Source organism: Protobothrops mucrosquamatus, unplaced genomic scaffold (genome assembly GCF_001527695.2).
Source record: "Protobothrops mucrosquamatus isolate PMUCROS unplaced genomic scaffold, P.Mucros_1.0 scaffold479, whole genome shotgun sequence".
NCBI lineage: Eukaryota > Metazoa > Chordata > Lepidosauria > Squamata > Viperidae > Protobothrops > Protobothrops mucrosquamatus.
The window spans coordinates 452,761-470,916 of NW_015386799.1; the positions used below are offsets into that span (position 1 = coordinate 452,761).

General features: G+C 43.1%; 1 protein-coding gene across 1 annotated transcript; it reads left to right on the forward strand.

The window, feature by feature from the left end:
* Positions 1-1,211: 1,211 nt before the first annotated feature.
* Positions 1,212-16,546, forward strand: LOC107288095 (methylcytosine dioxygenase TET3). Its single transcript, XM_029284268.1, has 6 exons — positions 1,212-1,243; positions 1,700-1,850; positions 7,669-7,758; positions 9,642-9,779; positions 13,763-14,084; positions 14,774-16,546. The coding sequence occupies exons 1-6, from the start codon at positions 1,212-1,214 to the stop codon at positions 15,892-15,894; spliced, it is 1,854 nt and encodes a 617-aa protein (XP_029140101.1). The 3' UTR covers positions 15,895-16,546.
* Positions 16,547-18,156: the final 1,610 nt, after the last annotated feature.

Here is an 18,156-nt window from a genome sequence, read left to right on the forward strand (position 1 = left end):
GGGGGCCAAAGTTTCGCCCCCTATAGACAGCGATGGAATCAGCTGACTATGCCGGGGCGCCGGCAACCACAGCCACTCGGTCTTGGAAGGGTTGAGTCTGAGTCTGTTCCTCCCCATCCAGACCCGTACGGCCTCCAGGCAGCGGGTCATCACGTCAAGGGCATCGTTGGGGTGACCTGGGGTGGAGATGTACAGCTGAATGTTTAGTTTCTGAATGTTTAGTTACCAGACTAGTTAACATCACCAGCAGGATTTTCTTGTCCTATTTTCTTTAGCTTGTTATTATGTTATTTACGTAGTAGCTCCTACTGACTGGAGCAGCCAAATTAAAGTCTATAGTTGTGTGCCGACTTTAATCCTGGAAAGATTGGTGCAAAATTTTGCATTCCAGTCAGGAAATTTTTTGATGTCCCCTTAGAACACCCCAATTTGACAATTCCAGGAATGGTCAGTCATTTTCTGGAAGTGAATCTCCTAAAACAGAAGCAGACTTGCTTTGTCCTGGATGTGTTTGAGTCTTCCATAACACTAGCAGCAACTAAGTACGAAAGGCGATTTGAAGCTGCCCCAGTGGTGGCACAGTCATTTTTTTTTAATATGATCTAAAATGGAAAAAAAATACACAGCCGCAAAGAAGTGCACTATTTCTTTCTAATAAACACAGTTAATAGTATCTAATCAATCTGATTCCTACCTTCAGGCCTCTTTGCCTGAAGGTAGTCCTTGACTTACAACAGTTTGTTTAGTGACCTTTCAAAGTTCCATCGGCACTGAAAAAGTGACATGATCATTTTTCACACTTTCGGCCGTTGCAGCCTCCCCACGGTCACGTGATCAAAATCCAGGCACTTGGCAACTGACTCATATTGATGACAATTGCAGTGTTCCAGGGCCATGCGATCCTTTTTGTGACCTGCCAAGCAAAGACAATGGGGAAACCAGATTCACTTAACAACTGTGTTACTAACTTAACAGCTGCAGTTTTTCACTAAACAACTATGGCAAGAAATGTCATAAAATAGGGCAAAACTCTCTTAACAACTGTCTCACCTAGCAACAGAAATTTGAGGCTCAGTTGTGGTTGTAAGTCAATGACTACCTCTATTTGTGTAATGATAGCTACATTCCAGCTACAGAAAAATGTATTAAAAGTTGATTATAGACATTTTTATTGTTGTTGCTTGCACTAATGATTGGGGAGCTATTCTTGTATGGCTGAGGAATCTGATGTGACAGCAACAAGGTATCTGGCAAAGCCCTAGAGTCTTACATGTTTAATGACTGTCTTCTCTGTGGTGGAGAGAAAAAAATTAAACACTTTTGGTCCTGCAGCATGAGGTTCATCAGATCTGATTGATTCTTACACTGGTCATAATCAGAAGCAGCCAGTGACTACATGCTTGTCTTGCTCCAGTCCAGGGGTGTCAAACTGCTGGCTTGTGGGCCGGTTGTATCACATGGAGGCCACGCCCACCCCAGCTCTGGCAATGCGAAAAAAGTCACGATACGTCGCAACACGTCACACGACGTGGCGAGTTTGATACTCGTGCTCTAGTCTATTCCATTTAGAATAACATAGGTTATATGTTAGCTTTCAATGTGTGTGTTGGGCTGACAGAGATTTGGGGCATCAAATTGCCCCAAAGGTGAGGATCTTGCCCAACTAGCTGATTACCTACCTTTTGGTTAATTTTTCTAGTCGTACTTGTGCCTGTCAAGGTCTCGATCCAGAGACATGTGGAGCATCCTTTTCATTTGGCTGTTCTTGGAGCATGTATTACAATGGCTGTAAGTTTGCCAGAAGCAAAATCCCCAGAAAATTTAGACTTCTCACAGATGATCACACCCAAGTAAGTATTCTCCTTTTCTTCTTCCATAATACAATTTTTAATGCTACGGTTTAAGTGCACAGGTATCATAAATGTTTAAAGCTGTTCAGAATTAGTGGAATCACATTAGATTGCATCCTTTCTATGTGGCTTAGATGTGCAAGCTAAGCGTTACTATGAGCAAATTGTGTTCATACACAGTAAATCACTTCTACTGACTTGTCTTATAGCACATAAAATCTCACTTCCTGTTGCCTCCAAAATGCTATGCTTTCATGCCTCTGATAACTCATAGCCATCCACCATAATTTACCAATTTGCATGCATTGAATAGAATATTTTATTTCGGCCAAGTGTGATTAGACACAAAAGGAATTTGTCTCCAGTGCAGAAGCTCTCAGTGTACACGCAAAGCAACAGAATAATGATAATCATAATAAAAATACCAGTAAGAATATCAGTAAGGGGGAGTACAAAGGATAAAAAGTCTAAATAATAATGTTACAGCCATACTACTTGGGTAAATACATACTGACATTAGACAGCAATGTGAGAATTAGTTGTTCAGGAGTGTTCTATCCCAGCCTATGTGAGTCCTTGTTAAGCTCAAGGAGAAACCCCTCTTCCAACAAGCAGGCTGGAACTGCAGGAAAAAAACCAATCCCCTTTTATTATTTACAGACCTGAGTAAATGTCCAAAAGCAAACAAAACACAGTTCACTGAAACTTGATTCCTTAACACAAACAGTTTACCTTCAGCAACTAGCACCTCTCACACCTTCCCTTTTATTATGCAGCCAAGGTGTGGCTTCCTAATGCCTTCTCCTTTGCCTTTGGAGCCGCCCCATTGCATTCCTCTGTCCTACTCTCTTTGCCTGCCGGCATCCTGGATATCTTCCAGCTGTGAGTCATCACTGTCCAACTCATCCTCCCAGCACAGCTGTGTCTCAGCCTGAGCACGAGTAGAGGGGCCAGGCTCCTAGTCAGACTGTAAATCTTGGAGCTCATCAGAGCCTTCCTCTGACTCTCTGATGTCACTCCAGGCCCCTCCTCCTCCTCCTCTGATTCCCCAGACTCAGCTGCCAGGTCCACTGGCTGACGAGGAATCACAACAAGGAGAGTGATGGGCCGAGGGAAAAAAAACTGTCCCTGTTTCTAGTTGTTTTGCCCTGCAATGCCCAAGGAAAGAAGTTGAAACAGTTTATGTTCAGGATGTGAAGAGTCTGCAGATATTTTCTCAGCCCTCCTTCTGACCTGCACAATATAAAGGTCTTTTATGGAAAGCAGGCTGGTTGCAATTGTTCTTTCTGCAATCTTAACTATCCGTTGGAGTCTGTACCTGTCTGTTTGGTTGCTGTACCAAACCTGATAGTTATAGAAGTACATATGATAGACCAGTGGTGGCGCACGGGTGCCAGAGGCGGCATTCAGAGCCCTCTCTGTGGGCACGCGCACTGTCGCCCCAGTCCTAGGCCTTCAGCTGGGTTTTATAAAACCTTTTTGCTTTAGGCCTTTGCCGCTGTTTGCAAAAAAAAAAAGATTCAATCAGTCAATTTCAACTTCTCGCCGAAAAAAAAAGATCTTGCAAAGTTGGAATTGATTGATTGAACTTTTTAGTCCCACCCAGTCTGCCGTTACCACCGTAGCCACACCCACCCAATTGGCCATGCCCACCCAATTGGCCACACCCACCTGGCATTCGACGATGCATAAGTGGGTTTTGGATAGCAGTTTGGGCACTCAGTCTCTAAAAGGTTTGCCATCATTGTGATAGACTCAATAATTTCTCTGTAAAACTGCTCATGTAATTTCCCCTAACCTCACCTGTTGCTTATCTGTCAAAAAAACGGACACGTCTGAGCAGGTACAGTAAGCTGAATCAATTTAGAGTATGTTTTTATTTTCCTATTAAGACTAAATGCACATGTTCACAGTGACTAACGCATACATGCAATCCATTTTATAAAAGGTTCCCTTATTTTAAAAATAGGAAATATTTCACAAGTGTGCATGTACACAGGTTTGCTGACCTCTAGCATAGTACCTACTCCTGAAGCAGGCACTCGGTTGTACAATTATTTGGGGTGGCCGAAAAGTTCATAGAACAAACAAATGAAAGTGCTTTTTGTCATTGTTTTTATGAGAACCTTCTACTTTAGCTAAATATTAAATATTGATCATTTTGCAGATGACATAAAGCTAGGAGGTATAGCAATGCAAATGCAGAAGAAGATAGATTGAAAGTAAAGACAGATATGGATCATTTGAACCACTGGACGGAGTGAGATGAGGTTAAATGTAAAGAAGTATAAAATTATGCTCTTTAGGTAAGAATAGCTTGTAGTATAGTGATAAAACTAGAAAACATCTGTTGTCTAGAAAGTAGTCCAGAAGAATTTTTGGACAGGTAACAAACTTATATGGGTTTGTGCTATTGTGATTTACTTATTCTGCTCAATAGTGTTCAACAATCTTCTATATATAAATAAAAATGTAAATGTTCATTTGTTCAAAATCTTAAATCTCCGAAAGTTCTTCACCGATTGCTTTGAAATTTTGACACAACGTTGCATTCGAATACGTGCGTGTTTTTATATACCTACTATTATATACAGTAGATGTCACACCTGTGACATCTTTTCCATTTAACCAGACTGAGCCATAGCAACGCGTGGCCGGGTACAGCTAGTGAGATATAAGAAGCAGTTGCTTTGCCCTCTTCCTGGTGCACAAAGAAGAATTTAAAGCTACCCTTTCATTTCTGTTCTGGTTAATTATGACTTGTTCTGCTTTTCTAGCACAAGAAGTGAGTTAGCTTTGACCGTGACTTGCTTATAGCATGCCAGGTTCAGAGCATCTTATAGGATTGTGGTGAGATATTTTATAGAATGAATGAAACAAATCATTCTATAAACTGCAGATTATGGGTGATATGATTCAACGACCCATATTTATTCACAGCACAGGATGTGGATGAGAGACCCTAAGCCAGGCATGTCAAACTCGTGACGTCACATGATGTCGTGCGACGTATGCAACTTTTTCCCCATTGCCGGCAATGGGGTGGGCGCCGTTTCGGCGTGATGCATCCGGCCCGCAGACCGGCAGTTTGACATGCCTGCCCTAAGCTGTCAGGTATTTTGTTCATTTGGTTTTTATAGTAAAAGCGTAACCATCTAATGCAGTGTTTCTCAACCTTGACAATTTTAAGGCATGTGGACTTCAATTCCCAGAATTCCACAGCCAGCATTGCTGGCTGTGGAATTCTGGGAGTTGAAGTCCACATGCCTTAAAATTGTCAAGGTTGAGAAACACTGATCTAATGAAACATATGTATGGGTGAGTTGTTCAAGGGTTATAGCCAAAACTTATAGTAAGTTATATCAGCTTGGGAAATAGGACTACTTTGAGCACTCTGCATAAGTTAAGGAGAAAATCCACCTGTGATTTTTTTTTCTGTCATTTTTTATTGCCTCATGATTATTTTTTTTATATGGTAGCTGCTTGGTGTCTGAATGGGTTTTAGAGGAACATTATTTATTATAGTATTAATGGATATACTCTGTTTTTAAATAATGGATTGTTTTCCAAACCTAAATATTTATAATGTAAAAGTCTTGTTGAGTCATTCACTTCTGCGGTTGACTTTATGGATGTATTTCTAGAGTTCTCTTGGTAATAGTAGAGGAACAGTTTGTCCTTCTTTTAATATGTGTTTTTAATTTCCCAATCAATTTTACAGCTCAGGGACTTCCTGATATTCTCCCATCCAAATACTAGCCAGATCCAATTCTACTTAGGCTAGTGAGATTAGCCATGTCAGCTACCCGGGCACCTGTGTGTATTGTCTGAATCTCATACTTTCTAAGGCTACTATATTGGTCTGCTAAACTGATATGTTGGCTTTAACAAGTACAAAATGGGCCACCTTACATGCTGTTCTGTTGTTAAGCAGAACCTTTACATTTAAAGCATTTATTATAGGGGTGTCCAATCTTGGCAACTTTAAGGCTTGTGTATTTCAACTCCCAGAATTTCCTAGCTGGGTATGCTGACTTGAGTAATTCTGGGAGTTGAAGCCCACAAGTCTTAAAGTTGCCATGGTTGGACACTTCTGAATTATTGTTTGTTTTGTGGGGTTTTTTTCTTTTTGCCTTTCTTGAAAGAGCTTGATCTTTGATCTACTGAGTCCACATTTTTTAGACTATCTTTGAAGAAACTGTTGCTTATCTTCAAATCTTATGTCTTTTCTCCTCTGAGAATAATAAAGCAATCTTTTTAAGACAGAGTAGTTATAGTTATTTTTTAACACAATATGAAAATGAACAAAAGAATGTAAGTTTAATGGCTGTATTGTCAAGTTATGTAGTACATTTTTTTAAATTTGATACAGGTAGTCCTTCACCTGTGTCCATTCAGTGACCATTCAAACTTATGATGGTGCTGAACGAGTGATGGTTATGACTGATCCTCAGAGTATTTCTGACCTGCTGCAGGACCCCATGATCACACACTCATCGCTGAGGCAAACCTCCCTCACCTGCACATCCTCCTGCAGCCTTTCTGCACTGCCACTCACATATCCTGCCTGACCTTTAACCCTTGTGCACCCTATCCAAGCCTCACAGCCACCCTTGACTTGCACCACAAACCTGAACAGCTGCTCTGACCCATGCTACACTCCCATGCACCCTCCCTCACCTGTTCCTCTCACACAACACTCAAGCTATCACACACTCATCTTAACCTTCACCACGCATCATACCCGCATGCACTGGCCCCACGTATGCTCTCCCCTGCCCATACACACAATTCACACTGTGCCTACACACACTTCCTAAGCCATACTGTGCCTCTCACGCACACCCTCACATCCTCCATGGACTGCATCACGCCCCTGCATACTCTCCCAAACACATGCCTCACCCTTGTGCACCATCCCTGACCTTCATGTACTTTTCCTGAGCCACACTGTGGCGCTCGGGTACCCCCTTGCTTTTCCTCCCCACCTGTCCTTCACACTTGCACTCTCTCCAAGCCACACCTGCGCCTCTAGCACACACCCCTCGCAACCTCATACATTCTCCCCAACCCATGCTGCACCTTCCCCCACCACACGTCACACACGTACCCTCGCACCCTTACGCATTCTCCTGGTCCATGCCACAGTCTCAAGCGCATTCCCAGATCCAAGCTATACCTCCACGCACCCTCTCTGATCTGCATGCCTTTCACGGATCCTCTCGTATGTGGCCCCCTCTCCCCAAACCTCACCATGGCTGCCCCCCCCTCCCCGGGACTCTCTTTCCCACCCAGCAGAAGTCACTCAACTGCCTGCTGGTGCTAGACTTGCAACTTCCTGCCATTTTCTTCACTGACTGTGGTTGTGGGATCCCAGCAGGAAGGTGTTTCATCAAACAACCATGGGATTTAGTTAACAATGGTAATTAGGACTTCAGGGATGGTTGTTGCTAAGCGATGTGGTCACACTTTATGACCCCATCCCTGAGCAATGGAAAACCCAGTCCCAACTGTTGTCATAAGTGAAGGATTACCTGTATTCAGTATATTGAAGGAACAAAAGTCTCTCTTTCATTGCCACCATCCTGACAGGCTTTCTAACATTGTTAATAGCTGTTGGGCTAAGTAATGGCTTCCTTGCAAAGGAGAAAAGAAATAGTTTCCCCTGTGTCTGGCCAACTTGTAAATATTTTGATAGTTTTTACTATTACAGTAGGAAACTTAGGTCTCAAATATAAGCTGCAGTCAATGTTGCTTTCGCTAATTGCTTTGTTTGTAAACAGTGCAATTATGGCGTAATTGCTTTCTCTGTTTCCAGGAAGAAAATCTGGAAAACAATTTGCAGACTTTAGCTACTGATGTGGCTCCATTATATCAGAAACTTGCCCCCGATGCTTTCCAGAACCAGGTAGGTGGATGAATATTTCATGATGCCTCATCACATCCTTTTAATGCAGACATGTCAAACACAAGGCCCGGGGGCTAGATGCGGCCCACGAAGGGGTTTCATGTGGCCTGCGAAGCCATCCTGGAAACAGTGAGGGAACGGCCCCCGCTGCCTTGGCCCTGGCCCAGGCCAGCTGGGAGCCAATGTACAATTTTGTGGTGGCCATCTTGGCACTTACCCCGGTCCCACCCTGTTCTGCCAGAGACCCTCAGATCTGTCCCTCTCCTGCCCAGGCCCCCTTAGGCCCCCTTGATGCGAATGATGTGGAACTGGCCACGCCCACCCAGTAGGCCACACCCACTCCATCCACGCCTACCCAGTAGGCTGCACCCACTCTGGCCACACCAACCCGGCCCCCCCCCAGGGCAACCGCAATGCTGATGCGGCCCTCAGTGAAATTGAGTTTGACACCCCTGTTTTAATGTGATAGGATCAGTGACATTTCCCCGAGAGACATTCACTTACTAGCTGAGTCCACAGATTGAGCTAAGCCCCAGCATCGTTTCTTGGATTTTAAGCTAGTATACAATGTGTGGATTCTTCTCTTATGGTTTATAAACAATGATTTATGGCTTTGTGCAGGAATGGACAACGTATGGCCCCACATCTTTGTTCCTTTTTGCTGCTCTTATAAACCCTATCATATTTCTCTCTTTCCATGTTTGTGGAAAACCAGCAGCACCTATTGAGGTGGAAAACAGATCATCCCAAAATGAAATATCTGAAAGTAATCATGGTTAAAGCACAAAAAGCAACCCCCAAACCTCCCTTGCCCACATGCCTGTAATGCCCCTCCCTTTGTGACCCTTTTCAAATGTTGTATCTCACCTCCACCTTCAGGCTTAGGGTAGTATTATGTGTAAGTCCATTGGTTTGGGTATATGCAATGTCATAGTGAAACTGAATTACAATTAGTCCTCACTTACCAACCATTTGTTCATAATGGTGTTACAAAAGATGACCTGTCTTTGAAGCTTCAGCCATTCCAGCACCTTGCGGTCATGTGATCACGATCTGGCCACTTCACAACCAGCTCATGCTTAACAGTGGTTGCAACATCCTGCAGTTATGTGATCGTCCTTTGCAGCCTTCACTGTTGGCTTCCCACAAGCAAAGTCAATGGGGAAGCCAACAGGAAAATCACTCACACCAGCCCCAGCTTGGCAGCAGTCACCTAGTCACACCATCCATGTACCGTCCCTTACCTGTCTGCTGGCCTGTTTGCAAGCCACCTGAGACTCGCTTAAGGACCCAGCAATGGGGAGCACCACGATTCTGGTCCTAATTACATCATTAAGCAAGGATTACCTCCATGGCTTAGTGCAGGGGGTCTTCAAACCTGGCCCTTTTATGACTTGTGGACTTCAACTCCCAGAATTCCTCAGCCAGCGTGCCTGGCTGAGGAATTCTGGGAGTTGAAGTCCACAAGTCATAAAAGGGCCAAGTTTGAAGACCCCTGGCTTAGTGTATGTGAACCCATTTGCTTCCTGGTGAAAGCAAATATTAGATATGAGAAAGCAAACTGCTTTGAGAATCCTTTCTGTTTTTTTAAAAAAAATATAATAAATCTGATCGTGATCACATTTCACACTCTTCAAGCTGGAGGGCAGCAAATGCTCCCTGGATTTGGCTATTGCACCGTCCCTGCTGTATGTAGCAATTAAAATGCATAAATAAAATAACAATCAGCACAAAAGCCATATGTTTTGTAAGCAACAATACACAGGTCAAGGGTAAGACTGCGTTTCCTCCCATTTTTGATTGTAAATGAAATGTTGCCCTGAAGCTGGCAACACGCTTCACTGTGTTCCTGAAATAAGAGCCCATTGCCTTGTTTTTCTAAGGTGGAGAATGAGCATCTTGGTCCTGACTGTCGTCTTGGGATCAAAAAAGGCCGGCCTTTCTCTGGTGTGACCGCTTGCATTGATTTCTGTGCCCATGCACACAAGGATACTCACAACATGCACAATGGAAGCACTGTGGTAAGTAAAATTTGGAATGCTGTTTCCTCTTTGTCATGTAGCTGTGTCGTGGTTGCATGCTGTCTTTTTACCTCATTTCCTTTATTATTATTTTTTTTCAGTTTGGGTCTCCAAACGTGGCAATTTTAAGACTTGTGGAATTCCTCAGCCAACATGGTTTGGTGACCCCTGCCATAAATGACACAAAATGCAACGAATGTATAATAAATTATAATGTTCTTGGTTACTGAGGTTAAATACTGCTTCAGCATTAATGTCTGCAGCCTCGTACAAAATTCACTTTTAAATCTTTAGTTTACAATGCCGTAAGTCAGTAGTGGCGAACCTATGGCACGGGTGCCAGAGGCGGCACTCAGAGTCCTCTCTCTGGGCACGGATGCCCTCGCCCCAGTCCTAGGTCTTCGGCTGGATTTTATAAAACCTTTTGCTTTAGGCCTCCGCCGCCGTGTGCAAAAAAAAAAAAAAAGGTTCAATCAGTCAATTTCAACTTCTCGCGGGAAAAAAAAAAGATTTTGCAAAGTTGGAATTGATTGATTGAACTTTTTAGTCCCACCAGTCTGCCGTTACCGCTGCAGCCATGCCGAGCCAATGGGCCACGCCCAGCCAATGGGCCACACCTACCCGGCACTCGATGATGCATAAGTGGGTTTTGGGTTGCAGTTTGGGCACTCAGTCTCTAAAAGATTCGCCATCACTGCCATAAGTTGTAAGAAATAATTTCCCAGGGTAGAGATGTCAGTCCCCTGAGCTTCAAGGCCAGAAAGTGCAGGGCAAAAAGACCATGTAAACAAGGGGAAATGGATGGGTGGGGGAAAGAAGCAGCCCCTGGATCGGAATGCAGTGGGAATAAAAAAGGAATTGCACTTTCATGTTGACAAAGGGAATCGGTTATTTTGCGGCTTCTTCCTAACAAGCAATAAGCCTTCTTACATAACTTATGGTATGAGTTCTGAGGTCCTTAGGTTGGATACAGCTTAGATCAGTGTTTCTCAACCTTGACAACTTTAAGATGTGAGGACTTCAACTCCCAGAATTCCCCAGCCAGCTATGCTGGCTGGGGAATTCTGAGAGTTGAAGTCCTCACATCTTAAAGTTGTCAAGGTTGAGAAACACTGGCTTAGAGCTTAGTCAAGCTGTGCCAAGTCAAGTATCCAGGAAATTCCTCAAGGTCTTAGCAGTGAGCCTTGACATTCAGTTCCCAGCCCAGAGCTGCAGGAATGTTGCCCACCTTATTTGACTGGATGGTTAGCATTTGCCGATCAATCTTATTTCTTAGGGGTCTTTCCTGTCATGATCAAGACCTGAAATGCAGGCCACAGTCATGGAAGCGAGAGTCAAACAGCCTTCAGCCTTCAATGAAGAATTTAAATGCGAGAATTAGGGGCAAAACACAGAGTCTTGAGGACTGTGGTAGGAACCTCCAGCCCTCTTTTATAAATGAGTGCATTTAAAAAAAAGAAAAAACCTCTTTGAATGTTTGAATCTCCTGTCCTTCCCTGAGCTTTTGTGCAGCCTGGACTGAGCTGCTCTTCGTGAGATAAGCTACTTAGCAGTGCTGATCCGGTTGTCCTTGCAGGCTTGTCATCTGAAGAATGGAGGAATGTTGGGGAGGAAGAAATGACACATTCAGCCTTTGGTCTACTATTATAATAAATAACAGATTTGGCCTAGGACAGTGATGGCGAACCTTTTAGAGACCGAGTGCCCAAACTGCAAGCCCAAACCCACTTATTTATCACCGGGTGCCAGGTGGATGTGGCCCTCTGGGTGGGTGTGGCTGTGGTGGTCATGGCAGGGTGGGTGTGGCCAAGGTGGGCATGGTCACCTCGATGTTGCTCATGGGGAGGGGCGCCTGTGGGAGCCAGGCAGGGTTGGGGGAGATCCAGGGGGTCTCTGGCAGGTGGGGTGGTGGGCAGGAGGCTCGTCCTGCAGGGTGAGGCGAGGCAAGGTGAGGCAGGGCAGGGGTGCCATTGCCGCGGGGCCGGGGCAGCTGCTGCCTGACACCATCGGCCCCCGCACACAGAGGCCAGCGAGCGCATGGGGGCCGACAGTGTCCGTCAGCAACCACAGCCTGCCGGCCTCTCGATCAGCGCACTCTAGGGCTCTGTAGCCCGCCGCCAGCAGTTCAGAGAAGCTGCCTCTGAGCTGGACGGCCGGTCGACCGACAGCTGAGGAGGCGATGCAGTGTGTCGTGCCCAGGAAAAGGAGAGCATGCGAGGCCAGAAGGGATGGGACGGGGGGGGGGAGAACCAGCCGTGCTGGGATGAATCCGGCCACATAGGATCTTGGCGAATTAGTGAGCGACTGGTTGAAGAGGGACAGTTGCCATCTCCGAGGCAGGGCGCGCGTGCCCACAGAGAGGGCTCTGAGTGCCGCCTCTGGCACGCGTGCCATAGGTTCGCCACCACTGGCTTAGGATCAAGTCCCAGATGTCTTGCCTACTTCTCCACCCCTCCCCTCAGTCCCCTTTGCATTTTCCCCTTAGCATGCCATCACTTCCTCTTTAAGGTTTGTGCTACTCCAGGCAGCACCAATGCCTTCTTAATTGCCATTCATGGCACAGAATTCAGAACTTGTCAGCCCAAGAGGAGCTTGGAATGCACCAAATTCTGGCATGTATATTCCATACAGGGACTCCAGGTTTGGTCAGTTAGGTTTCCATTGGGCCACCAAACCAACTTGAAGCATTATTCGTTAGTTTTAAGAAGGGGGACTCTAATCCTTTGCCTTTTCAGAATTGCCATCACAATTATTTGCTTTTGAGCCAAGAGTTCGGTGGCATAAGGGAGCCCAGTCAAGACAAGGCATGTTGGACAAGTTAGCTCTCACCGTTTTTCTCACAAATGTGTGTTTTTAGTTACCATTCAGCAGGAAATCTTACATTAAATGGCCTTCGTCAGTGGTCTTCAAACGTGACCCTTTTATGACTTGTGGACTTCAACTCCCAGAATTCCTCAGCCAGACACGCTGGCTGAGGAATTCTGGGAGCTGAAGTCCACAAGTCATAAAAGGGTCAAGTTTGAAGACCACTGGCTTTCGTTATCTGAGCTTCTGTAGATGAGGAACTTCTCTTTTATAGTATAGGCGGGTTCAAGACAATACAATATCTTCCTCAGCTCTTCAAACGTGTTAGACAGTGTTCCAGAACTGTCACCCAGCACAGGATTTGGGGAATTGTAGTCCAATATTTGAAGAGTGCCAGGTAAAGGATAATCCAGTTGAGGCATATTCCTTCTTTATGATCAAACCAATCCCCCTTTATATTGTTTCCTAAAAAACCAGAAGTCTGTTTCTCATTTCTTCAATTTAGGTTGAAGAGTTGTTCTGCTGAAGTTAGCAAATATATCTTTCATGAGATCTATATTGGAGTGTACTCTTAATGTCATGCTACATAAATTATAACCTATTGTTCATGTATAAGAAACAAACTATATGTAAGTAGTCCTCAACTTACAACCACAATTGAGCCCCAAATTTCTGTTGCTAAGCAAGGCAGTTATTGTTTCGCCCCAATTTACGACTTTTCTTGCCACGCTTGTTAAGTGAATCATTGAAATTGTTAAGTTGATAACATGGTTGCTAAATAAATCTGGCTTCATTGACTAGGCTTCTTAGAAGATCGCAGAAGGTGATTATATGACCCTAGGAGACTGCAATCATCAGTTGCCAGGCATCCAAATTTTGATCACTCGACCAGTGGGATGCTGCAACAGTCGTAGGTTTGAACAATGGTCACAAGTCACTTTTTTCAGTGCTGTTGTAACTTTGGTCACTAAAGAAATGACTGTAAATTGAGGACTATCTCTGTGTTAGTTTACTCGTGTTTTATCTGTGACATATATAAAACCATGATAAGAAGGGTGAAACAGATTGTCTTTCAGGTTAAAGTACATTCACATAATATACTTTTCACTAAAGTTGATTAAGTGTGCTTGTGTATTTCTATGTAAACTGTAATTATAATTTTTCCCCTTTCTGGCTAGGTTTGTACTTTAACAAAAGAAGACAACCGTACAGTAGGTGTGATACCAAATGACGAGCAGCTTCATGTGTTGCCTCTTTACAAAATATCACAAACAGATGAATTTGGCACGGAAGAGGGGCTGGAAGCCAAGATTAAAACTGGGGCAATCCAAGTGCTAACGGCGTTCCCCCGAGAAGTGAGGATGTTAGCCGAGCCACGTAGAGCCACCAAGAAAAAGCCAGACGCAAAAAAGCAAAGTATAGCTGGAAAAAAGCATTCTGCGCCTGTCAGGGGGAAAAACGGACTGCCAGAAAACACCAAGAGAGCATCACAGAGTTCGGGTAGGCACAACAGAGCTTCAAATAATAGCTGATAGTGATAGATATGGGCACGCTATAGAAGTTTGCATTTGTGTGTCTAAAATGCGAAGTATGAAGATGGAACAAAATAAAATATTGTGAGCAAAAGCATTTCAGTACTGTATATACAGGTAGTCCTCAACGTACGACCACAATTGGCCCCCAATTTTCTATTGCTTCACAAGGCAGTTGTTAAGTCAGTTTTGCCCCATTTTATGATCTTTTTTGCCACAGTTGTGAAGCAAATCACCACAGTTGTTAAGTGAATCGTGTCATTACAGAGTGTAAGAGTGCCGTTATAACTTTGAACAGGCACTGTTATAAGTCGACTACCTGTACCTAGTTGAAGACTATCTGTATTGTACCTAGTATAAAAGTACATTTGGTTTAAATATGTGGTGGCAAAGCCCTACAGCTGATACCTCTGTATAATGTGCAAGATGTTGTTCCTGAAGTTTTGAGCATCTTCATTTTCATGAAAAGAATTTGTAACTTGGATAAAAATATACTTGGAAAATGTGATGGCAAAGGTGTTGCCAAACTGCAACATGTCTGCATTGGGGAGGAATTGGAATGGATGAAACGTGTATGTATTTATCAAACATCTGTAGGGGGTGAAAACAGAACTTTATATTTGAAACCAGCTTTTTCTTTTTCTTTTTTCTCCTTAGGGAGCAAACTAACTATAGTACAACCTGAGAGAAAAATGGAGACAGCCGAATACTTTTCTACCATGAAACCTAATTTAGGCATTACTACCGATTGCTCTCCGTTGAAGCAACGTGCTCCATCCTCTCCTTTAAAACTGGATAGTTTATCTTCTTGCTCTCCATTGAGTGGTGGTCTAATGCCAGTAACAAATAGCCAAGAAGATGTTTCTACTCCCTACGGGTATTTACAATGCAGTAGTAATAAACCTCACGTGAAATCCAAAGGTAATAATAATGTTGACATGTCCCCTCGTGATTATACTGGAATTGTGATGGATGAGAAGAGAAACTGTGTGCCTCTGCTTCTTCAAGACCTGACTATGTCGAGGTCGGCAGTCAACAGAGAGAATCTGCCCCTGACCGCTGAACACGAACTAGTTAACAAGCAAAATTGTGAAGTTAACTTAAAGTCCTCTTCTGCCTCCCAAGTAGCTAGCTCTTGTGAGTCAATGTTGCAACTGGACGCCCCAGAAGATGTCTCTAGCAACGGTTCTTCCCAAGAGCACCCAGTGCAAAAGAGTGGATTACGGCAGAGCCTAAGTTGTGATTCTACCACTGTGGAGAACAGGTCCGGCGGCCAGCTCTTAAAACACGCCGGTTCTGAAGAAAAAGCAGAAGAAATGTGGTCCGACAGCGAGCATAACTTTTTGGATAATGACATTGGGGGGGTAGCTGTAGCGCCATCCCATGGTTCCATCTTAATTGAATGTGCCCGGCGCGAGCTGCACGCCACCACGCCTCTTAAAAAGCCCAACAGGAATCATCCCACGCGGATCTCTTTAGTCTTTTACCAACACAAAAACTTAAATGAGCCAAAACATGGGATAGCCCTGTGGGAGGCCAAAATGGCAGAGAGAGCAAAAGAGAAAGAAGCTGAAAAATCAGGAACCGAAACCACTGGTCTGCCGGCCACTGACAAGAATGCAAATCAGACCAATGCAACCCAAGAGATTTTCTACAAAGAAAGTGAATTCAACCAAATTCCATCTCGCAGAGCATTAACCGTAACTCATGATAATATTCTAACAGTGTCTACTTACGCCCTCACACGAGTTGCAGGGCCCTACAACCATTGGGCATAAGCTCTTATAGCAATGACACAACTTTTGCTTGGAGCAGTGTTACAATCCTAAAGGTGCTGTTAAAGAACAAAGTCTCATATGGTTTACTCTTTGTTCATCTCAACCATTTTGAAGGCTGAGGTAAAAATTATTTTGTTTTTAAACTGTGACTTTATATATTTTAACATCTGGTGATTCTCAAGTGTGTGTGTGTATATATGTGCATGTGTATTCACATGCATGCACTCGCGCACACACATATTTTAAGAAAAATTGGCTAGATTATTAACTGATTGAATTACTTGGTTTATTTACCTTTTTGGAATTTATACTTTGGTGCTTTGAATTGTCTGTTTATTATAAATGGGCTTTTCATAAAGATTTTAACTGATTTCAACTTTTATTATGTAAAATCAAGTTAAACAGTATTAGGTATACACAGCTCTTGGTGCTTAATCACATTGAACAGTTAAAAATAAGCTGATTTTATTTCTTCATGGTGCCATTGCTCTTACAGCTTCCAATCACTTGCTGTGGATCCTAGCTTAAGGAGAAAGAACCAATGATGATTTATTTGTATATAGATTTTTCTCATGTATGTATAGTTTGTGTGTGCATGTGTGTATGATCCACATGCAAACAAATATCACGTAATGGTTGGAGGTTATAAATGTAAATATATATAAATATATATATTTAAAAGCACTTTCTATTTTTAAAGTTAACTTGAAATAGTATAAGGATCACATCTGTCTAAGGTTTGCGCATTCTCTACCAAGGAATTTATTTTTTCTTACTATATAAAGTTCCATATTGCTACACCAATTCATAGATATTGAAAATACTTGGGTTTTAGATTCTTCCCTTCTCTTTTTTTCCATTGCTTTTTTCTAAATAAAAAAGCTGATAAAGTCCAGAAAATTCATTATTTGCAAATATAAATTAAGTCGTTTATCTATACTTGTATTTCTAGGGTCTTTTTTAAAAAAGAGTTTATAATTTGAGCAATAAGGGCAAATGTTATCTCATAGGGGGCATTCTAAGTTTTATGGGACAATACAATCAGGCATCATCCAGGGTGTAGTTCCATACATCTTGAAGTCACCCTGTTAGGAAAGAAGTTTTCTAGGGCCTCAATGTGTAAATTGCAATACCTTGTTATCATGTTGGATTTTAAGAGATCTGCCCTATCAGTAGTGTAAGAATACATCTACCGTAAATTTATTATGCATTCAAAATGTTCTTCATGGTGAGTTGCCCATCAGCCTGATCTAGACAGGTTTACTTGAAGCTCAATCCCATTGTGTTCAGTGGGCTTTCTGCCAGGTAAGTGAACATCTGATTATTATATGTAGTTTTCTCCTCTCTTTCACCTCCGAATAAGACACACCGATATTCCTAAGTGATTAATTCCACAAAACATGCATAGTTCCACATCCCACTTGGTATCTCCAGTCAGGAAATAAAGTCTGTGATGGGCATTGGTCTGTGTTGGAGACCCATCCAGAGTACAATGGCTGACTTCTTGGTTGCAAAATTACTATGTAACATGCCATTTCTTCTTTGTATCATACCCTTTTCTGAATGGTAACCCATGCAGCATTACAGGCTCAAAAGAGTTTGAAAATGTTTTCCAACCTGGGAACACTGTTCAGTGTTTCAGCATGCACTTCATGTGCCAGTTGAACTACTAAGTGCAATGGCTGGATTGATCAACCCAAGTTTTTGTTTCAGTCAAGAACCAGGAAAGGCAACTGCCAAGATATCGATATAGTCAGTCTAAATGGGGATTTGCTGAAGAGATTGAGTTGTGCAAGGTAGAGTTCCATTTTGTAGACAGAACTTAACTAGATTGAAGTTCCCAGCTCAAAACTAGCGGCAGAATGATGTCTTCCAGCAGACTTAAAAGTTGCCAACTAGCTTAACAGATATCACAAAGGCTCTTATGTGGATTACCCATGCCCGGGTTTTCCCAACATCTTGCTACCGCTTCTCGTTTCTTAGCACCTGTTATTTGGAGTGGCCACATCCTTTGTTTAACAGGAACAGCATTAAATGATCAAATACTCACAGAGCTTTAATATTAAATAGTGAAAATCTCAAATGTGATATGACATCTGTGTGATCAACACTGCTTTTGTCAGTTCTGTTGCGAAGCTCAGGACTCCGGGCAGCTAGAATCAAGAGAATTTGGTATATTTGGAATGAAGAAAAGGGAAGAAGAAATTAAGTAACAAGATCATATTTTTAGACAAGTGGATGCCAGGGATTTTTATCAGTCTT